Source organism: Haliaeetus albicilla, chromosome 5 (genome assembly GCF_947461875.1).
Source record: "Haliaeetus albicilla chromosome 5, bHalAlb1.1, whole genome shotgun sequence".
Classification (NCBI taxonomy): Eukaryota; Metazoa; Chordata; class Aves; order Accipitriformes; family Accipitridae; genus Haliaeetus; species Haliaeetus albicilla.
In genome coordinates, this window is record NC_091487.1 from 16,167,049 (window position 1) to 16,190,857 (window position 23,809).

Here is a 23,809-nt window from a genome sequence, read left to right on the forward strand (position 1 = left end):
GAAAGTTTGGTTGTCATTTGCAGTTATCTGGAAGAATCTGATTTGAACCCAGTGATTAGAAAGGGGAGTCAGGCAGCTAGTTTTCTACCACTTCACTGCTGAATTACTAGGCAACCTTGGGCAAGATACTCCGTATCTTCATTTGCCCATCTAAACCGTACCAATTGTATTTATTTAGCTCTCAGGGACATCAAGAGGCTTAAGTAACATTTGCAAAAAGCTTTGAGATCATCAGATGAAAGGTGCTTCTAAGTGTCCAAAATATTATTAAGTCAATGAGGAAAAAAATGGATAGGTTGCCAAGACAGTCAAGTGGACAAATGGCTTCTCCTATCAGTATTGTCCATATTTCAGTTTCTAGTTTATCAGTAGAAATATACATGGCTGTTTAAATAAAGTCTCAGGCATGTTCCACTGTGTACAGAATCAGTCACCACAGTTTGTAGATGTGAAAACAGTCAGAAAGCTGTAAAAGAACTCTTGGGAAGATGCATATTGTATTTTGACTCCAACACAAAAGAAGTCCTTTCTCCAGAGTGGTTCTACACTCTATAGAAAAATTCCCAGGGGCAGTTAGCAGCACATACATGGAGTTTAACATTTTTATGTACTGTAATTTTTTGACCAATGGATTCTGGGAAGCATCTTCCCTTGACCATTTTATGAGGAAGAGCTTGAATTTAATACCTGCAAGCACATAACCACTGCTTAAATAAATAAGAAACTCCCCTCTCCCCAGGGATCCTAATGCTATAGCATCTAGGTCACTGCTATTAACCTCTTGCCTAAAAGAACTGGAAATAACTCCAAGATCCCAAGTAAACTGTATTCCTTGGCTGACTGGATCCCCATCAGAGGACACTGTTTTCATAATTTTCCTCCTAACTTGGTGATAAGCAGTCTTGGCTTCAAATTGCTTACAGAAGTGATCTAAGATACTGCAACACTGTCCTACTTCAGGCAGGACCAGGCCAGCCGAAGATGGATTTGCCTGATACCAAGACATATCCCCTCCCGCCCACCCCGAAGCCTAGCTCACCTTTTGTATTCATGGTTTTTAACTGCAACCTGTCTCCCAGAAACAAAGGTCTTAAGCATGCTCGTGTAGGAAGGGAAAGCACTGTGTTGACCTGTCCAACAAAAACGCATCTAAAGCAGAAGACTTGAGGCCAAGCCTTAGATACTTTGAGGGGCATTGGACAGAGACATGCTCAGATAGGAGATAAAAGATGTGGATAGCAGTCAAAGCATTATTGGCAAGCATTCAGTGTAGCAGACGTTAATATAACTCCCATTAGGTTTCGTTTTTGCTGCCTCAGTTCAGTCCTCCAGGTAGAACAAAGTAGGAGGAGTTATTTCAAAATACCAGGACTACTTAGAAGAGTGCTGGAAGTAAACAACAAAAAATTGGAAGGTATTGAGAAGATCTGATGGAAAATGGGATTATCATAGGGCACACCCTATTCACTAGTACAGGAGTACAGACACTTGTTTTTGGATGAAATCAGCCAGCCTAGAAGTAGTTGTCAAAACGACAGTTACAGGGGTCCGTGTTACTTCCAGTTCTTATTCCACAGTGTTGCACAGGCTGACCCTCAAAAGGTGGTAAATCACTATTTGCTTAGACTATCTTCGGTATAAACCAAGGTAGTGCTTCTGTGCAACGCTATACGCACTGGAGTAGCAACACACTACCTTCTGCTGCTTTGTAAAACTAACATGCATTTCTTTCATCTAGAGCTGTCAGACATACTACATTAAAAAGGACTTTTTTTTTTTTTTAAGCAACAGAAAAATAGAAGTGGTAGGTTATTTTTGCATTTACTATGTAAATTACACTTAAAAATTAGGTTTCCCTTAAACAAATTAAAACCCTTTACATTTACCATTGTGAAGAACCTAAATGCAAACCATTAACAGACTCATACAGTAATGTCTTCCCCAATTTTCAGACAAGCTTCCAAATGAAAGCAACTGGAGCTTGGACAACTAGAAAAATTCAGAAGTTGTAAACAAAAGCAAAGCCAGTCTTCCAACAGTGTCCTCACCAGCTTCACTGTTTTTGTTTACAGGGCAAGACAGACCACAGATCTACGTTAGTTTGTACTGTCAGAAGCTGAAAAGCGGTGTAGCCAAAATTTATTTTCAGATATGTTATACTTAATATGCATTGTACCAACGTATCAGCGAGCTACAAAGCTTGCAGACCATACATAAGCAAACAGAAAGAAGATGACAGGATAATCAGAAGAGCAAACAGGTATACAGCTTTCAGGATCTAAACCTCTCTGTATTTTTTCCTGTGGAAAAACCACCACATGCAGGTTTGTGTGTTTATATAAAAATATTTAAAAAAAAAAAAAAAAGGGCAAAATACAACACAATATGTCTCCAAAGGAAAACAGCACCAAGTTGCCCCATTTTACTGTTTTCCTTTACTGGAAGACTGTTCTAATAGTATGTACGGGAACCCTTCCTCTTTCATGGGATGCTCTTAGAACTAATTTACAGCAGGATATAAAGATGATATATCTGATACAAAACAGAGACTGGAAAACTAGCATATGAGTTTCAAGTGGTGTGTGATTCGTGCTTACAGTAGAATCCAACAGAATAATTTTAAAGTATCTTCTATATGAAAATTCCAAGACATTCTCAAACATTAACACCCAGTATTTGTGAAATGTCTAATAATCACTATTCTCATTTCATATACAAGAAGGTTGAAGCAGAGAGTCAATAGCCCTGTCAAGGTCATGTATACACAAGTCAGGATTAGAATTCAGGTTTGGCTTTGCTGTGAGCCAGTCTTTCTAAGAAACTGCTTCATATCATAGTGATGAGTTATAGTTGGGGTTTGTTTGTTTGCTTACATGATATATATTATTTCTCCTCATACAGGCACACGAAAGCATCTCTAAAATAACATGACTATAACCCCTTTCATTTTGAAGAAACTAAAACACTAGAAGTATTTTATAACAGGAGACAACCTATAGCATCAAAATGAGCTGTTATAGCTGAAGAAGGCACTGATGATGTGCAACATTGGGGGAATGCACAGGAACGGACAATTCATTCCGACAATTCTTTGAAAATCTTTGCCTGTTGTCAGGTAAGGCATGCTGCATTCAGTTGACACTTAACAGTGGGTGCTGAAAATAAAAATGAGTAATTTGAGGTAATCTAAAAATGTAACATACTAGAACATTAAACAATAATAAAAGATAAAGATATCTCTATTTTAAACAAAACTAGAAGCCTACTTCCATAATGAATTCTTAGATTATCCATGAAAAACTAATGGGCCAGAAAGGAAAAATCAACACACTGCGGTGATTGCAACAACTCAAAGTGTGACTTCCATGCATTTTTTAAAATATAGCCTATAGTAAATCAAACGCAAAAGTATTTTTGAAACTAAAAAAAAAAAAAAAAGTCCTAATGGTACTAGATCAAACTGGCCGTTTTGACTTTATCTGCAAAGACAGAACATCTGGTGTGCTTCTGGCTAGACAGGTCCTATTCAGAGCAATGCTACCGAGACTATGAACCAATCCCTACACCTTCAAAACAAACAAATGCATGAGTGAGTTAGCTTATAAAAAAAAAAAGTTAGCTTAAAAAAAAAATCGTCTTAGGTTACTATAACTGCAGTCAGTTAACGACAAACTTGAAAGCCTCCAGAATTAAACCTACATTTTCATAAAACAAACCTTGAATTCAATTTTTTTTTTAAGTAGCCTCAGTCAAGATGCAAAATTTAAAAATTGAGAAGAAATTCCTTGTGCTTATATGAACTGCTGGAAAAATGTTACTACATCAATACAACATTTTTTTTTATTCACAGACACTACTACAAAACAAGATTTCATCCCTATCTAGGTCAAAGGCTCATAGAACAGAAGCCCTTTTCTTACTGTTTTGTTGTTGTTTTTTTTAAGAATGTGAAAGAATACATATATAAAGGATGAATTTATTAATTCATTGGTAAACTACTACATATTTCAATCCAGTTAAAAAAAATTAAGAAACAATGTCCTGTGGGAAATAACCCTGGAAAGTCTATACTAGTATTTGTACCATTTGTCCACAGAAAATGATCCACCACCACTTAAAATGGGATCAGACCAAAAGGATTGATCTTCCTCCTGTAAATACATTCAAAAGCAAAACACTGAAGTGCGGGCTATTGAAATTGCTTTTTAAGTCATTGTTTTTGATTAGGGTTGCAAGGGTCTTTCTCTCACTACCTACAAGTACTAGATGCTGCAAGAAAAAAAAAAAAGTACTCCTAGATGAGATACTACATTTAGTGGTCAGAGAGATCATTAGTGTATAGAAAATCTACACACTGTTGTGGATGAAGATAAGAAACAGTATGAATAATCACTAATAATCCTAATATACTATGTGAGCAGATGGCCTAAACTATCAAATGTTTTATCAGTCTTACTGTTTTTTACATGGCAACGGATAAAAATTATACATGATAAACTGTGGCGGAGACAATGAATGCTTCCATCGATCATTCTGGGCTTCTCTTATCCCAACCATGTGACTGAGTTGAATCAAGTTTATGACATCTTGGCAGGGAGATTCCTACAGAAGCTAGTATCTAGACTGAGTACATGAATAATGCATTTATTCCCCATAAAAGCAAAAAATGTTAATTTTAAGAACAAGTGATCTCTATTTCACTTCATTGAACCAGACCACAATGAAATATTTTAAAACTCCTAGCCGATCATTCACAAAAAATTTCAGAACTTGCCTACACTAGCTTTCCTATCACCACTGAAACTGCATTTGTTCTCAGGAGGCCATAAAGTTTTTAAAGAATTGTGTGGCAATCCTAAATAAAGGAAATCTCACTTTAAGAAGACAAGCTAAAAATCTAATAGAAATCCTCTGTATAAGCTGCAGACTCCTCTCCTCACGCACTGAGCAGGCTTGGCACAGCGTCCAGGCATGGCCAGCTCTCTGCTGGGGGCAACGTTCTTGGCTGTGAAGGCAGAGCATGCCCTCTGTCACTCATGGTGAGCAGTCCTGTCCAACTGTCTCTTTTCGACAACTTTATCATCAATCTCTTTATTAACAGCTCCACTGCAGACTGAGAACGCAAACAAGGACAGTGCGCATGCCAGATTTCTGGAAGGCACACAGCATCAGACACCATACAGGGCAAGGTTTCAGGAAAGCTGAAGCAGAAGCTGTAGCGCAAAACTCTTATGTGCCATTGTAAGAAATATCGTGTTTCCCGTGTTTATGTAGAATCCAACTTCTAACTGGGGAGAGGCAAAGAGAGGGGGGTGTGGGGGGAAATTATTCCTCAAATGTCAAGGATCCCCCCTCGCGTCCAGCTTTAACACCATTTGAAATGCCTGATCAATGAAGGGTATGTGACCTAACATTCAACTTCAATAATTTTATCTGCTTTAGGTTAGCATATTACCCTAACAGAAGTAAACATCACAGAAATAATCTCAGATAAACTGAAAAGTTTGAATTGATGTGTAGATTTTAAGCATGCAAAACATTTACTTAAGTAGACTTATTGAGGAAATTTACTTTTAAAAATACAAACATAAAACATTCATAAAGTAGATGGGCTAGCTCGCAAATAAGACAGACAAAAAGACATTTGCACTTGTAAGCTGTCTTGTAATCTGTGTGGGCCAGTTATTATGGGGCAGTTTAAATGCATTGGCCATTTCCTTAGTTTAAATAAATAAATGCAGCTTTCCCTACTCAACAAGTTGGGGTTTTATCACCTTACATCAATAGTAATCTTCCTCTTTATCCTTTCCCATTACTTGCCTGGATTCTGGCTCTTATTTAAAGACAGTAATTTACTGCAAAACCCAAGCTTGATAATATCTGCATATACCATTAAACAGTTTTTTTTCTAACCATTAGTATGCTGTTAAATTTGACTTTTTCTAAATTCATTATCTTTAGAGTTTATGAGATAAAAATTTAATAAAGTGTGTAGGACATTGTCATTCTTAGCTTATTTTAAGCACTCCACTAGAATACAGAGGTCATAAAAATACTGAGGTCATTAAAAAAAACCAGACATGCTGAATAGGAGCAGTGATCTGGTTAATTTGTTAAGTGTGGGAGGAAGAAAAAAAAAATGAAGTTACCTAAAGACAGAAAGATAGCATTTCAGAATTTAGTCAGAACTCCACAAATATGCCTAAACTTTATTAAAAAAACACTGGAGTTTAAAAAACCAAAAAGCAGATGGGATATCCAGCAGTGGTTCATTGTATTAGCTTTTTCATAATAAAACATGCCCTCTGAAGTTTGATATCAAAGTTTGCATTTGGTTGGTGAAGATAGCAGCAGATGTTTGATGTTTGTAGATATTTCAACTTATTAGTTTGAACTTTGTAGACGTATCAAACTGCATCTGCCTCTATCAACAAATCCAAGATGGTTTGTTTCTATTGAACAGATCCTTAATTCTACTAAGATTATTAAAGTAAACTAAAAATTATTTATTACTGACATTTTTCCACTAGAAACACTGGATCTTTAAAAAAGTGAACCTACCTAGTACTCAGCTAATATATGTGTATACAGACATTCATGACTGTATGATCAAGACCTGCAAATTTTTAAGTGACAAAATTTTTGGTAAGTATTGTTCAGCCACAAAGATGCCAAAGAGAGATCAAGCATAGCAAAGCTACTCAATTAGTATGTTTATGAAGTTACATAAATGACGCCAGGATCACTTCAACATATGAAATGACTTTTGTAGAAATGCACACAACCTCAGAAAAAAAAAGTATTATGAGAAAACAAACATACTCTGCTTCCTCAGCAACCTCCACAGTAGTTTTTCTTGCATTTAAGTATAGATTCTGGCTCAGTAGTATCTAGTGTGTTCTTCCTATACTGAATTATTTTTGGTTCTTCTAGAAGGTGAAGAACTCGGTTTTAACTGTTATTGTTGACTAAAATTGGTTCTCTCATTAAGGTACATTTACTATCAATGGATATTCATTACTACTCAGTTACTATATACTTGTAGCTACAAGTTTAAAGATTTTGCAGTTAAAAAAAGAAAAAAAAGAAATATAAAAAAGAAATGCGCTAAGAAATGGCATGCACACATACTACCTACAGCAAGGAACCACAACTTTAGCTAGAACTCAACTCAAATGTCTGATTCAAATCAGTATGTCTAAAGCCATCTGTTAGAGCCATGGCTTATTAATGTTAATTATTTTGGCTACAACAGTAATTTTCAGCTTCTTGTTTGCAGATCCTTATGAGTCCGTGAACTTACTTCTGGAGGTTCATGATGGGTAATTCAGGAAAAACAAGCCTATTGAAGCCTATTGCCAGTAGATTGAGAAACACTGAACAGAAATTTGTATATCTACTAGCAGATTTTTATTGGTTGGAGAAAAATAAGAGGAACTAAAGCCATAAATAACATCAGCTGTGATGAAAGGGAGATGGGGTGGGCAAGATATAAAGAAGATGAATCTGTTCTAAACAAGACAAGCAACTGCATGCTGTGAAAAATACATACAACACAAAGGTTTATTGTTTTAGGCAGGGTAATTATAATATGAAGACCATAATCATCAGTGGTTTTAGCAGTTAGAGAAATTTTAGTCAAAAGGAGGCTACTTATTAAAGTTACTCACATCAAGCATTTGGAGGATTGGGCTCATGCTGATACAAAGATCAATCAAGTGATGCACAGCTACTTGTAATTTTTACTTTTATTTCAGGGCAAGCTTAAAGTATTTGACAAGAAGAGAAACAGTGCCATCTGCTGACATAAGAAATAGTCACGCACAAGAAAAGCAAGCATAAGATGCCAAAACTGTTACAGCTAATATTTTTTAAAAATGGAGTTCAAACTTCTAAAGAAAATAGTACAGCCCCAAATTGTTTATGCACATAATTCTTCTATTTTTGTCAGCTTTTAAGAATTTAAGATTTTGAGATGGACTCCTAATCAGGAGACAAGGAATGGATGCTCATAAAATGTTTGGGTGTTTGGGTTTTTTGGGGGGGGGGGGGGGGGGGGCAGGGCAATAAACGCTGCCTCCACCAAGCCACTGCACAACCCACAACCTTTGCCTTTAACAGACTGGAACTCAACATCCTGCTGAGAGTTAATTCCACTTCCTATATCTAACATCATGCTTATTTGGAGAACATTCATTTATGTACTATTTCTTCTAGGCCACACCATATTTTGTCTTAGCAGAAAATCTAAGAGCTAAGTATGAATTAAGAGAGTAAAATCAACTTTGTACATTCAGAAAAATCAGACAACTATGGGATTGTGCTGTTTTTTATTGTGTTTTCAATGGAGAAATACATCATCTGTTTACAAAATAGCTCTTGAAAAATACAAGGAGTACAGATACTATAAAACAAAGCAAACTCCAGTCATGAGACACTACGTACATCATGCGAAAGCAACAGTCTGATCTCCAGGTTATGAAAACTAGAATTAAAAAGTCACTATACAGAAAGGTTCCAAGTTCCCAGCTTGGCAAAACTTGGGTGCAGTTACATGAAACGTTTAATAAAATGAAAAAAATTTTCCGATGTGTAAACAAAATGACAAGACTAAATTTGTGCCTGGCAATTTCGATCTAAACTCCATAGCTACACAAAATACACAGACACCTTGTACACTTCAACTGTTAATATAACCTTCTTTGGGGGGTGGATGACAGCAGGCTGCACAGGGCAAGGAAAAGAGAAATATTGTATACTAGACATCTTAGACAAATGGCAAAAAAACCCTTCAGTTACTGCACAGCCTAAGTAAAAGATAAGCTACACTCTGACTTCGGAGAATTAATTTAGAAGGATAAGGGGAAGAGTGTAAGTAATTTAATTTTAACATGAAAGATGCACATGTAATAGGATGGAGCACAATGGGAGAAGGGAGTTCATAAAACATGCTAATCAAAGTATGGGAAGTATGATTTGACATCCCACATATTTCAGACTTAAGTAATAGTAACATGAAGTTTGTTATCTACATCTGGTACTACTGTTGGTAACCCTCATGTTCCTCAAATACTGCTGTTCTTTGCCATGAGAGATTCAGTTATTTAAAAAGAAAAAGTTGTAACTTTTCTGATAGGACTACAAGAACAAAAAAATAGGAGTAAGAGAGCTTACTAGATGTCAAGTGCTTACTAGAAATGTGATTTTTAAAAATTCGGTGTTGTTCAGTATGTAAAACTATTTCTGATGAGCCATCTAAAAATAAAAAGGTTAAAATTCTTAGGGAAAAATCTTTTTGCCTTTATTTAAAATTTGAAGCTTTTTAACGCATACAGGACTTTTACGGAGTGTACAAAAATCATCTTATATTTAGTGATTCAAAGGCCATCAAGACAGGTGTTATATTTCACAGGCACGCAATATTTACTTAAACACTTTAGTCATGGGACAAAATTTTTAATTTGTGCCTATAGGCCACAAGGTATTATGATTAGGTAAGGGTTGGGGGGGGGGGGGGGGGGCGCCAAATGAGTACATGGCTTGTTTTTATTTTGTATAAATAACTATTGTCCTATATGGTGCATACAAGCTGGAAAAAAAAAAAAAACAACCAACCACAAAAACCCCCACCAAAACCCCAACGTTAAATGCAAAAGCTTTTCCCATGAAATAAAGGGATCAAAAAGGGAATAAGGGGTTTGATTAGCTCAAAGGAAAGTTTATTTGCTGTTTGATTGCTGATCTGTATGCACCTTAAAACAATCCTATAAATAAAAGTAGACCACGTCTTAAACATGTCCCACCAATACCAAAACTTCCCAATTACTTCCTCAACTTATGTCTTATAACCTCAAGATTTGACATTTCATTTTACAGGCTTACTGCTGCTTGATGGCAGTTGAACTAGATGTACTATACACTTTGTTTTCAATGTATAGTATATCATAGAACGTCATCCAATTTGCAGATTACTACTATTGAAGAGGTTCTTCAATAAAACAAAAGTGTATCAGCTGAAGATCTAAAATTAGTCATACTCCAATAAAAAAAAAGTACATAAAAGTGCATTTAAGGGATTCTTATGCCAGTTTTATCTCAATTTTGAAACAATGCATCAAACAAATTCAATCAGAATGTCAAATATGGCTACAAATAGTGTTTATGTTTTTAAAGGCAGTAATCCTTCGAAATATTTAATGCAACTGTTGCTAACACATTAATTGTACTCCTGGCTTCACATACTAACCTGGACTTCCAATCAAATGGTGATTTTAGCCCAGAAAGGGAAGTGCACAAAATATACCTAAATCCATTTGCAATTATGTTCTAGTCTTGCACCCTCCGTTCTCCTTTTTTTCTAGCATTAGAAGACAACAGGTTGAGTTGGCAGATACTGTTTATGGACCCCTGAGGTTGTTTTTACCGGTTCAATCTCAATTTTATTGAATTCTTGATAACAGGAATAGGATTTGCAGGGAGAGCAGGGATATCTGAAAGGTCTGTACTGGGTGTTTTCTGAAAAGAAAAGAAAAAGCGTTATTGTATTTTAACTTTGTAAATATCAAAAGAAAAATTCTGTAGTAATTGACACTAATTTTCACAACCAAGATCTTTAGAAAAGTTTTTAGGAATATACCAAGATAAGGATAATTACAAATTATAAATATAGGAGCAGATTTTTCTTTGCCTACACAGTCATTATTAAGGAAAATTTGTGCAAGAGTATTTCATAGTGTGCATTTCCCTTTTTGACAACTGCAAGACATTAGGAAGTGCTGCAGATAAAGCTGAGCCTACTAATAACCTGTATTATAATACAACATAATATCCACATAATACAGGTGCTTGATCAGTGACATCTACTATCGGATCTACATGTTTAGTATTTAAAAATTCCTTTGAACAATTCAGTGTTAAGCCTTAGCCCCTTACAGATGAATGATGAAAACCTGTCCCCAATGCAAAGTATGTGTCTTCATACATTCACACTTCAGACAGTTTAAAAGCTCTTTACAGCAAAGTTACCAACTTTTCATATTGGTTTAGATATACATGGAAAAGGTATGATGAACTCTAAAACAGTGCTATATGACTGGGTTAAGAATTTCATCCTGAAAATAATCTGAACACTTTTTTCTCACTTAAAAAGACTTAAACCCCATTCAGCAAAATTATATCTAAAGCCAAATAAAGGAAAACACAGAAAAGGAACACTCTCAAGATTCAGTGTGATTCATTCATTTCTCACATGCTTAACAAGCTTCTATTGTTGGTTTGGTTTTGTTTGGTATTTTGGGGTTGGTTTTTTTTAAGTATTTCTCTTCCACTGCAGCAGATTATTTGCCATCCCAATAACCCAGCTATTATGCATTACTTCTGATGATTTATCATAAAATGTTTTCTTATGCTATAAATGTTCAAAATTAATATAAGGTACATTTGATACATGGGAAAGACTGCACAAAAATGACTGCTCTTAATTGTTGTTTTATTAAAAAGAAATCAATCGAGTTAACACTGACTGATATGGTACCAAAGCACATTGCAACAAGGACTCAGGGCAAAACAGCTTTGACTTCCCGCCTCCCCCCTACCCCCAGTAGACCACTCTGTTTGGTGCTGACCTGCAGTTTAACACGTTTCCATTTTCTGCAACATGAGCAGTGTTTTAAACACAGCCAACAAGAATACTGAAAAATGACAGAAGAGGCCCACCATTCTTTTGCAGTTTCCAGACTACTGTTGGTAAAATAACAACTACACAATTTGTAAAAGCTACAAAGCTTTATCATTCCTCAACAACAGGCGAAATACACTTGGTGTAATAAGTGACCTAAAAAATTTCCCTGAGGCAGTTTAGAGTGCCCATGTAACAACTAAAGTTTTTGCCAAACAATTTTGGTACCTTTATTCAGTACTGCTCATATAGTTTAAAAAGTCTGATAACAAATACCTTTAATACTATTGCAATATATATCCTTTTTCAATCAATACATTGACTACACATCATTTAATGAGTAAAGTGTGCATAAAATGCTTTGGGATAGTGAAACTTTAATCAGTAGTGCACTAAGAGAAGCTTAAAAATGCTAGCAAAGACAAAGATGCGTTCTCTAAAAGTTGTTACAATATTAGGAACAAAAATTTAAGTGAATGCCACAGAATTCTTAATGTCTATTTTTCCAATCCTCCTTACACTTACAATACCTGCAGTGAAGCAACACAGCTGGCTAATGAATTATAACATTACAAGTTCTCTCTTATACCAAATATCAGAATTTGAAGTTACATTTCAGACATTCTCAACCTCTACCAGGATATTTTTGAACAGCAGCTATTTAAAGCATTTGTTTCCTTGTTAGAAAGGATTATTCTGTGATGTGCAAAGCACAAAGGAATAAACCAAGCCCCTTACTTTGAAGGCACAATTCAGAAGAGCGAATCCAGCTTCGGTCAGTTTGTATGGCAAGCCATACATGTTTAGCTACAATGCACATTCAATAAGATCAATGACCATCTAAAACACAAAAATTGTGACAGTAACAACAAGCAGCTTTCCATACAATGGATTCATATTAAAAATTATACAGTTATTTTTAACATCTGGACTCATTTTAATTTCAATGTTTTCACCGCAGATTAGCGCACACAGAGAAGTGTTGTTTTTAAAAACAGTACCTGAGGAGCTTGCAGAGAAGTTGTCTGAAGAGTTTCTGTTTGAGAATTAACATTCACTTCTGTCTCAAGTTGCTCCTAAAAACACAAAGGCAGTTACACCTCTTCCAATTATAAAAGCTATTTATACAGAACTCCATTAACCGGAATGCCTTTAAGTTGTTCATATACAGCAAAAGAAAAAAGGCAAGTATAGGTACTTGCTGTACCTATACCCATCCTTTTATAATACAGAAATCACCACACTAGAGAATGTTTTGCTGATTAGGAATTTGACAAGCTACATCATTTCTCAGTTGGCCTTGTTTAAGCACTTAACATCTTTTGTACAGAATCCTATAGGAAAACACTACATGTCATTTAACTCATTAAATACAAAAAGCATAGTATCAAGGAAGACCACGTGAAAAGCTACTGAATTTGTTGCAAATTCAACTGCTTTTCCACTCTTTTTGTCATTCTGCCAGAAAAGTTTTCCTGCTACTTTAAAGGGTTGAATCAGCTTTCTGGATGAACAGGTGAATGTGAGAGCCAGTTTTTCAGGTAAAACAATGGGACTGCACGGCTAAAGCAGGACAGTGGCATGTTCTCATTTTAATGAAAACAGCCTGTTAGTTAAAATTGTACCATGTAGTAAACAAAAAGGCATGCATTTCAATAGAGAAAAACCTATGTTTATGTTAAAGAAGTTTATTCCTCCATTTCCTTCCATGCATATTAAGGATGTAAGAGTTAGAGGAGACTGACAATAAAAGCTAACAGGATTACCTACGTGTTTTTTGTAATGATATGTATCCAAAGGACCTATTTTCAATGTTAGGATTAAATGCTTTTTTTAAATGCACTTCTGCTTTCACCTGTCTTGAGTTCAAAGAGATTTCAAGGTGACTACATAACAAGATACAATTCCTCACTTAAGGGTGTGGAAACTATAAGCCAAAGCACTTAAAGATTTTAATAGATATTTTAATTTCCTGGCATATTTTCCAGAGTATTCTAAGGACAACAGAACATACCCTATAAAAACAGTATACACCCAAGTGGAAAGCAGCTATCGTAAGGCTAAAGACAGACTGTTAGCCTTTCTGTTCACCAATAAGCAGAAAAATTGTCTGCTAAATTACAAGATAGTAGAGGGGCATGCTTGAATCTCTAGAAGTCCCCAAAAGGTAAGCTCTAACTTCATACAATAATTTCACTACCAGAAAAAATTTATTTGCAATCATTTGAAATTTTTTTTATCTAAAAAGTGAACAAGGTAGCACCTGGCTTCGGGATTCTCAACCCAACATGCAAAAATCCCAATGGAATACATAGGACAACTGTTCTTTAACTAAGTAACATACATCGAGTTTGGGATGCAAGCAAAGCAAGGCATATAGACACATCCCCAATCTAACAAATTTAAATATCATCATTAATTTTTTCACCATGCATAATACTGTGTGAATGACCAGCAAAGAAATCACTGTCCTATGTGACCATGGACTCAGGCTCAGCTTAGCCTGGCAGCAGGTAATGTACTGAAATTCATTAATATTGACATATACATTGAAAAAAAATAATGTATCATTTTGATACCTTTCCTGGAGAGTCTATACTATATCTACAAAGACTCTTAGTCATTCCTAGAGGGAAACACAGTAATTTTCACAAGAAAGATCCCGATTAATAAACACAAAATTGCATGGTCTAGGCATAGATACCTTAGTTTCCATTTTTTCATGCTCATTCAAATCTATACAGCTAGTATCTTCACTTATTTCATCCTGCTGAAATGCAAACAAACCCAGAAACTATTAAAAATCATAAAAACATTTAAAAAAAACAACAAGAAAGTAAGGTTGTACAATGTTTTTGAAGACAATTAGTTGTAAGACTTCACATGTTATACTCCAACAAAAAAACTGCTTTTAAGAATTTAGAATCTAAGCATTTGTGCTAATGCAGTACATATGTCACATGATGAATATCAGCATAATAAAAAAAACACTAACACCTAAGCAAGCTGAATCCATAAAGCAGCAATGCAGTCAGAGTAGGAAATATACACCCCATTTAACAAAATATTTGAAACCTGGAATATGAGAATCAGCACTTTGCAGCTGAAATGAATATTCGAAGTTTTGAACATTGCTATAGTATGATCTCGAAATCTCAAATACCTCTTCAATTTTCATTTTCTTGGGAGACTCTTCTTTATGGGGAGAAGATGTCCTTTTCACTGCTGTGACAGGGCTAGGCATTTTTGTTGCAACATTTCCTGAAGTTCTTGGTGATGGATTTAATAGATACGCTGAGGAAACAATTCTAGAGATGGTAGGCTTTGGTGGTGGAGAAATGGCTGGTTGTGTGGCAGTTTGAGGAATGCTTTCATTTGAAGTACCTATGGATAAATAATGTAAAAAGCTTCAACAAGAAGAGCTGACACAACCACTTCAGTTCAATCACTGGTATTTTTGGTCTGTAGTTAAAACTATTGCTATCAAGTAGGCATCAATGAAGTGGCACAGTTAGTGGTATAAGCATCACATTTGGAACAGCAGGTGTGCATACACAGCACAGTTTAGTTTCAAGCTTGTTCTGAGGCCAAATTCCTGTACCAGATACAGGGTAGCCGTGTCAGAGACACTCTGCTTGGTCTAATTAACCCTGCTTAACAGCAGGATATCCTAGCCCAGACAGAGCTCTGTACTAATATAGCTATATTATTCTTGGTACCTAAAGAAGTTTTACTGTTTCTATACTCAGCCATATACATGCACTGCCAAAGACTGCCTTAAATCAAAACCAAGAGCAATCTCATACTCCCTTTACTCACTCAAACATGAAGTTTATAATTTCTCAGGCTCAGAGTACGCAATGACAGATATGAAGTCATCACAGAGCATCAGATAAAAATCTGACATTGCATAGATCCTTTTGAAAAATGCTCTGTATGACAAAGCTCTACCTCATCAATCGCATACCTCAAACCAGTAAGCACATACAGGGAGATGCTCCAGGATGAGAAAAATGACACTGCAGAAATTTTCCATTAGTAACTATCAGGTGACTGCTTTTGATTAACCAAAATACAAGAAGGAACAACTTCTGATATGCTTCCAAATCGAAAAAAGTCATGCCATTTAAGGTCCACTTAGCACTCATCAACAAGCTTACTCTCGTTGATGCGCCTGTGACATGATAAAAAAATCAGAGAACACTAAGACTCCACTGTCCCACGTCAGAGCAAAGCAAGGCTAACCAGTTGGTCCCCTCTTCCATCTATTTCTGACTTGCTCCTTGTATTCAGCTAAAGTTCCATCAAAAAAGAGGAGTAGCCGACTCTGCTAAGTGAACATTTTCACCAGATGCCTTTGGTCTTTCACTAAAAAGTCAATTTTTTTTAATTTTGGGTTTGTTTTTTTTTAAGTATTAAGTGAAGTGTACTTTTTCTTGTAGAAAACATGGAGGATAAAGTCAACATACACAGTGGGACATACTTGAAGTGATGTCAGTAAGGAGCATATGTTCTGCTTACATCTGAGTATTTTTCACTCCTAGAATCAATTTCATGAAGCACAAGGAGCAGGAACATGGGAGCACAGCTTACAGACAGTACAGAATCACCTTTTGGTTTTAACCAGAAATGGATTAAAAATAAATACAAAAATTGCTCTTCCAGCTTTAGTTAGATTTTCCTCACTTGACCGACTGAACTACAGACCTGCGTCAGGTCATTGGAAAACTATTGCTATTGTGAATGGCAAATACAAATCCCCAGGAATAAAAGAATAAATAAATATCGCACCACAAAATATTCCACTATGATTTCCCAAGTCCTGAAGAAATTAGTTAAATATGTGTATCAAGGAGAACAGGTTACAGCATGTGTTAAGTAAAGACCTCAAACTGGAAGAAAAACTGTTTTATAAAAGTTACAAAAGAATCAATAGAAGCAATATACTATGTCATTTTCCTTACCCCCTGAGCTTTCACTGGAATTTATTTGTGGCACAGTGACTTCAGAAGCCTGTATGTTGGTCACAGATGCTGCTGTTACAGCTGGCGCAGGACTGCTTCTGCTAAAAAGAGAAAAATGACGAAACGGTGAACATTATAGTAAAGCTATGGTGCTATATGATCAGCCTTTCATCACATTATATGCGTGGCCACTAACCATAGCTGATAGGATTTTACCTACATTACAGAGCAGATCACAGCAGAAGACAGAAATGAGTGTTGGCAATCTACTATCAAACTTGAGCAATGGAAGCTATTTCAAATATTCAATCTGAATATTTTAGAGACAGTTTTTTACACCAGTAAGAAGTTGCATTTAAAAAAGGAAAAAATTAAGGCAATGTCTGCCCAAATAAGGTGCAGGGAAAAACAGAGCAAGTATTTTCCTGAAAAATGGAACAAAACCGGTATAGAAGGCCTAGAATAGAAAGTTTGTTTTCGATCTACACACACCATTACAACTGATTTCAATCTGGAATTCCCAAGCAAAGGCCTGGGAATTCACATGACAAAAAAATTGGTTTTCTTCATTTTCAAGAAACAAGGAAGCATTACGTGTCTAAAATCAACACAGGGAGATTTCCATTTCAATTGTGACATCCTAGATATAGACTTGTTTTAACAGCATGGTCAGTGGCACCAACTATTGGAAATCATTTACCAAGGAATTCTAACTAAAAGAGCACTTGTTAGAAGGAGTAAGTTTAGTGAACTTAAGTATGTTATTGTGGAGGGTTGACCCTGGCTGGACACCAGGTACCCACCAAAGCCGTTCTATCACTCCCCCTCCTCAGCTGGACAGGGGAGAGAAAATATAACAAAGAGCTTGTTGGTTGAGATAAGGACAGGAGAGATCACTCACCAGTTACTGTCATGGGCAAAACAGACTCAGCTTGAGGAAAATTAACTCAATTTATTACAAATCAACCAGAGTAGGGTAATGAGAAATAAAACCAAATCTCAGAACACCTTCCCTCCACCCCTCCCTTCTTCCTGGGCACAACTTCACTCCCAGATTCTCCACCAACCCCCCCCAGCAGCGCAGGGGGATGGGGAATGGGGTTTACGGTCAGTTCATCACACGTTATTTTCTGCTGCTTCATCCTCCTCAGGGGCAGGACTCATCACTCTTCCACTGCTCCAGCGTGGGGTCCCTCCCACGGGAGACAGTCCTCCACGAACTTCTCCAATGTGGGTCATTCCCACGGGCTGCAGTTCTTCACGAACTGCTCCAGCATGGGTCCTTTCCACGGTGTGCAGTCCTTCAGGAGTACACTGCTCCAGCGTGGGTCCCCCACGGGGTCACAAGTCCTGCCAGAAAACCTGCTCCAGTGTGGGCTCGTCTCTCCACAGATCTGCAGGTCCTGCCAGGAGCCTTCTCCAGCACAGGGTTCCCACAGGGTCACAGCCTCCTTCAGGAACCCACCTGCTCCGGCGTGGGGTCCTCCACGGGCTGCAGGTGGATATCTGCCCCACCGTGGACCTCCCTGGACTGCAGGGGGACAGCCTGCCTCACCAGGGTCTTCACCACAGGCTGCAGGGGAATCTCTGCTCCGGCGCCTGGAGCATCTTCTCCCCCTCCTTCTTCACTGACCTTGGGGTCTTTGCAGGGTTGTTCTCTTACATGTTCTCACTCCTCTCTCCGGCTGCCGTTTCTGTCCCAACTTTTTTTCCTTCTTAAAAATGTTATCACAGAGGCGTTACCACTATCGCTGACTGGCTCAGCCTTGGCCGGCAGCGGGTCCATCTTAGAGCCGGCTGGTATGGGCTCTCTCTCGAACACAGGTGAAGCTTCCAGCAGCTTCTTACAGAAGCCACCCCTGTAACCTCCCCCACTACCAAAACCTTGCCACACAAAGCCAATACAGTTATCCTACACAACATCCTGTAAAATACATCTAATACCACACAACTCTAGGATATTGTTGTTAACTTCTCTGTGTATCAAACAGACAAACATGAGACTCTTGAAGAGAGAGCAGAATCCCATTTACCTGGGCAAACTGAAGTTTAGATAGGAAAAGACTTAATACTTAAAGTTAAGATTAAGATAAACATTAATATGTACACTTTGAAAATGCAATGGAAAATTATATGTTCCTAAAGCTTAATCTCATAGAATCATAGAATGGTTTGGGTTGGAAGGGACCTTAAAGATCATCTAGTTCCAACCCCACCTGCCATGGGCAGGGACACCTTCCACTAGACCAGTTTGCTCAAAGCCCCATCCAACCTGGCCCTAAAAACTTCCAGGGAGGGGGCATCCACAACTTCTCTGGGCAACCTGTTTCAGTGCCTCACCACCCTCACAGTAAAGAATTTTTTCCTAATATCTAATCTAAATCTACCCTCTTTCAGCTGAAAACTGTTACCCCTCATCGTACCACTACACTCTCTGTTAAAGAGTCCCTCCCCATCTTCCCTGTAGGACCCCTTTAGGTACTGGAAGGCTGCTTTAAAGTCTCACCAGAGCCTTCTCTTCTCCAGGCTTAACAACCCCAACTCTCTCAGCCTGTCCTCATAGGGGAGGTACTCCAGCCCCCGATCATCTTCGTGGCCCTCCTCTGGACTTGCTCCAACATGTCCATGTCTTTCTTCTGTTGGGGGCCCCAGAGCTGAACACAGTACTCCAGGAGGGGTCTCACCAGAGCAGAGGGGCAGAATCACCTCCCTTGACCTGCTGGTTACACTTCTTTTGATGCAGCCCAGAATGCGACTGGTTTTCTGGGCTGCTAGCACATGTTGCTGGCTCATATTCAGTTTTTCATCCACTAATACCCCCAAGTCCTTCTCCACAGGGCTGCTCTCAATCCACTCATTGCCCAGCCTCTATTTGTGCTTGGGATTGCCCTGACCCATGTGCAGGACCTTGCACTTGGCTTGTTGAACTTCATGAGGTTCACACAGGCCCACCTCTCAAGCCTGCCAAGGTCCCTCTGGATGGCACCCCTTCCCTCCAGCACATCAACCACACTTCACAGCTTTGTGTCACTGGCAAACTTGCTGAGGGTGCACTCAATCCCATGTAGATATCATCAGTAATAGCACTACTGATTTCCCAGACAAAAAGCCTGAACTTCTCTACTGTCTCACATTTTGATCCAAAACTCACATAACTCTTCCTCACTCTCACACCTCAATTTCCTGCTCACTACCTCTCACAGCCTCCCTTTGCAGTGCCCCCAAGTTTTTATATCACCTTGTTCTTCTAAGCATCTTTACCCAACTTTACAATTCCTCATCTGAAGTCCAATGCCATGCTCCCTATTCCTCCAAATTTAGCCCTGCTCTAGTGCTCAAACTGGACATAGAGTGTCTGCAAGCTCCAATACAAAACGTTCACACCTTGATAACTGTAGCATCTCATGCATGCAGTATTTGCCATGCTTTTAACACAAGCAGTTCAGGAACAGAGAGCAGCAACAAGACTGAAAGTCTTCATTACCCCTGAGAACTTCCAGAACTGTTCAATGGACTCGTCTTCATAGCACTAGTAGGCGAAGGCACAGACGTGCTGTTATCACTGTCCATAGACAAGTCTAGGCTGCTGTCATTCAGAGCTGTCAACCTGATCCCTTCTGTCGAATGCTGCAATCCACAAGACAAAAGAAAATTATATTAGTCTTAAGGGCTTAAAAATCAACACAGATTCAAATGATCTAATACCTCAGTTATTCAAAATGTTAGTTGTTACATTTGTGAAGAAAAAAGAAACGAGAGATGATTTAACAGTGATGAGCTTCCACCATGAACTAAGCACATATGCATGCCTTAAATGCAGTTAAATTTAAGTACATTTTTAGGAAAAAAAACAACTTCTAAAGTAGGAGCATTTGAAAACAGAAAACATAAATGGACGATTTTCAAACCCTTTTACATACAAATAATCCACTATCCTGTCATTTACATTTTCATGTTAACGATTCAGGTACAGATTTTTCTGATCCAATGATGTTCAAAAACATAAGATAAACTGTTATTATAATTGGTGATTGTATTTACAGCTTTATTTGAAGTTTCTTTGGTTTTGTGGACTTATAGATACTGTTTTCATTAACTTCAAAGTAATACTGATGTACATCAAAACCACAAACACAACGAATTTAGAGACTGATTTTAACTTAGTCAGTGGAGAAGAAAAACCCTCTTCTGACATAGCACTACTTAAAGAGGTGCATTACTTAATATTTACCTTGTCCTCCGAAACATTATTACAAGCAGATTTACACTTGGCTTCAATACAAGATTTCCTATTCTTTAAAAAAGCAGTTAATATAAAACAGCTATAGTAAAAAAGCATGTTATTCTGATATACCTAAAACAGAGTATATAACAGTGGTTTAGCTACTCACAAAACCAAGCAAATCTGTATTGCTCAGATTAAGCTAACACAAAAGAACCAGGGATTTTGAAATACAGACCAAATTGTTAAAATCAATATTACACCCCCTTTTTTCTGCCTCCATTGGAAGTAAATCGTACCCAACACAACAGCTCAATTAAAAATTTTCCTACCATTCCTATGTATGGCCACATAGGCCAACTATACATTGAGGGGAAAAATAACCCCGGCTAGGCAATGGGCAACCTTCTGATGTCAAAACTGTCATTTAAATCTTTTAACTAAAAGAGCAAACAATACCAAAAGCTGCCAAGTTGCAGGTTGAAGAATACTTTCCTTCAAATTATCCTCAAAGTATTCAACCTCAGTTACAGCAACAGACTACCATCTTAAATATAAAAAGGCAGCAACAAGTTCAACATTCTACTCTGCTTCTATTTGATAACTTGCAATTTTACATTTAGGAGACTTACAGGAAAATCTAAGTAATAACAACTTAAAAGAGGAAAAAGCTGGAGACAGCAAGAATTACTTGACTGATTGTTCTATTGGTATTGTTACAGGTGCTTCCTTTAGGTGACCTGCATGTTAAAATAGCAAGAGAGCTTTAAAACCTTATTATTACACTGTTTTAAATCTGTTTAGTTTAAGAAGGCCAACAAAATACGATATTTCAGCCAGATCTGAAGATACTATCCACATCGTTGATGTTCTGGGAAATCTAGTATTATATTTAGTGCATCTAGTAATACTGCTACAGTCAAATGAGATCACATTGCTTATACACATAAAACCACGCTTTCAAAGTGTGATTTTAGTTCTTTGATTAGTAAATCTAAAAAGCTGACGAATCATTTCTCAATAGCATTTTTATTGCTTTCAAATATTAGTCAAATTTACCTTTTTCTTTTTCTGAAGCACATGATTGGGTAGCAGTTGGTGAAGTTGCTTACGTTTCACATGCCTTGCAGCAATCTTCATATCCATCTCAAACATCTTGCTGTTTATTGCTTGCCTATAAACTACACAATTAGAATAACATTAAGACATACTGAAGCATTTTGCAAAGTCACTTACTTGCCCAGGCACAAACAATTTGCATTTCAAAACATTTATTACCCTCAAGAACAAGCATAGTGTTTCCTTGTTCTGGAGAAAGTAAGTGAACTGCCTACTATGCCAGCACTGATAGTACAGACACTAAAACGTTACTTTGGAAACAGGTGATCTGTTTTCCAAGAAAAGTATCTTGCAAGCACACAGTTTTAACAGTACAGCTCTGAAGTGAATTCTTCGTCAATCTCAAAAAACTAAAGGTAGAAATAAGATTTCCTCATAAGAATTACAGGATTTACATAAAACTATTTTCTTCACAGTTGATTCAGCTTTTATTTATGCAGCTCCTACAACAAATGGGTTCTATTTCAGGAGTTGAATGCTTGTGTGCCAGCTAATATATTACAAATCTTTCTGGCAACTCAGATACGGCTACTGTTTTTTGTACAAAAGCGATTTATGTTTGGTTTTTTTTCTGCTGTGTTTTGGGCTTTCTTTTGGTTGGTTTGCTTTGTTTAGGTTTTTTTTTGTTTGGGTTTTTTTTAATTACATCTACTATAATGAGCTATTTCTCTTAACCTCAGGGCATTTATTTCTGGTGAGTCAACATGCTTAGTGCTAGTAAAGGAACTACACTGCAACCCAACATCTTGGGTTCAAGTAAAGCCAGGTAAAAATGAAAAATTTGTTGTTCTTTCAAACCAACTTTCTATACAATGTTGAACAAAGCTGTGGCAGATGTATGAATAAAAAAATTGTTCTGTAGATCTTGAATACAAAAATTTAAGAGGTTATTTCCCTTATTAATTGTCTATTCTACAAATGTTAAGGAATCTCACTGAATAGGCTGTGAACGTGTAATTAAAAAGCTGTTAAGAGACAGACACACGAAGAGATCAATGAATACTGCACATTAAAGAGCCTACTACACCAACTCTTGGTATTGAAGAAGCTCATAAAGTCTCTGTGTAAAGATTATACAAGTTACAGTTAAGGTAGGGGCATGGTCAGGAAAGCCAGACATGGTTAAAGCATTCCATATTCCTGACATTAGGTCTTACCAAAGTTTCAATACAAGTAAAACCTAGCCCACTCTTCATGGCTCACTTCCTCCCCCTGCTCCCACTAAAAAGTTATTCCTTAATTTCATTCTTGAAAATGCTTCGGTAGTTTTGATAAAGTCTTAGGATCTATTCCAAAAGACAGGACAGAAGTTTTCAAGATGAATTAAAAATGACAGACCCACATTAATTTGAGATGACAAAGAAACACACACCACACAAACAGAAACTGTTTGCCAGTTGGTTACCTTTGGAAGCGTATTTACAAATTTAACAGAAAACTACGCATCACAGTTTACAAATATTTTGATGAATGCCACTTCCTTTAAAATTGCATATATTTAGAGAAATTTCATATTTGAATGTAGTGCAAGTAAATCAGATTCAAAATCATAAGCGCAAGTTTTAGTATTTTTATACCAAAAATCTGACAAATGCACTATTGAAATATCTGTTTATAAACAATAAAAGACCTGAGAAACTGTAATTCCTTCACTCCTTTAAAACAGCAGCCAAGGTATTATGTCTTTTCTAAATTCTCAAAAATTAGGACGATGTGTCCATAGTTGTGAGAGACTGAAAGAGTTAATGTCTCAAATGTTGTGGTGGGGCAAGTTCTGCTTAAAGACAAACCCTGCACGGCAAGGAACCAACCTGAAAAGCCCATCAG

General features: G+C 37.1%; 1 protein-coding gene across 4 annotated transcripts in view; it reads right to left on the reverse strand.

The window, feature by feature from the left end:
• Positions 1 to 8,313: 8,313 nt before the first annotated feature.
• Positions 8,314 to 23,809, reverse strand: part of PAPOLA (poly(A) polymerase alpha) — a 50,178-nt gene continuing 34,682 nt past the window's right edge. The window contains exons 16-22 of one of the 4 annotated variants that reach the window (XM_069783523.1): positions 21,923 to 22,044; positions 20,126 to 20,268; positions 16,642 to 16,739; positions 14,841 to 15,061; positions 14,382 to 14,444; positions 12,679 to 12,753; positions 8,314 to 10,515 (exon numbers count right to left, since the gene is read on the reverse strand). In XM_069783523.1, the coding sequence (XP_069639624.1) occupies positions 10,420 to 10,515; positions 12,679 to 12,753; positions 14,382 to 14,444; positions 14,841 to 15,061; positions 16,642 to 16,739; positions 20,126 to 20,268; positions 21,923 to 22,044 (818 nt within the window). In that variant the 3' untranslated portion in view covers positions 8,314 to 10,419. Of the gene's footprint in view, positions 10,516 to 12,678; positions 12,754 to 14,381; positions 14,448 to 14,840; positions 15,062 to 16,641; positions 16,743 to 20,125; positions 20,269 to 21,922; positions 22,045 to 23,809 lie in introns of all 4 variants that reach the window. The other 3 variants (XM_069783522.1, XM_069783521.1, XM_069783520.1) reach the window with 3 other exon arrangements.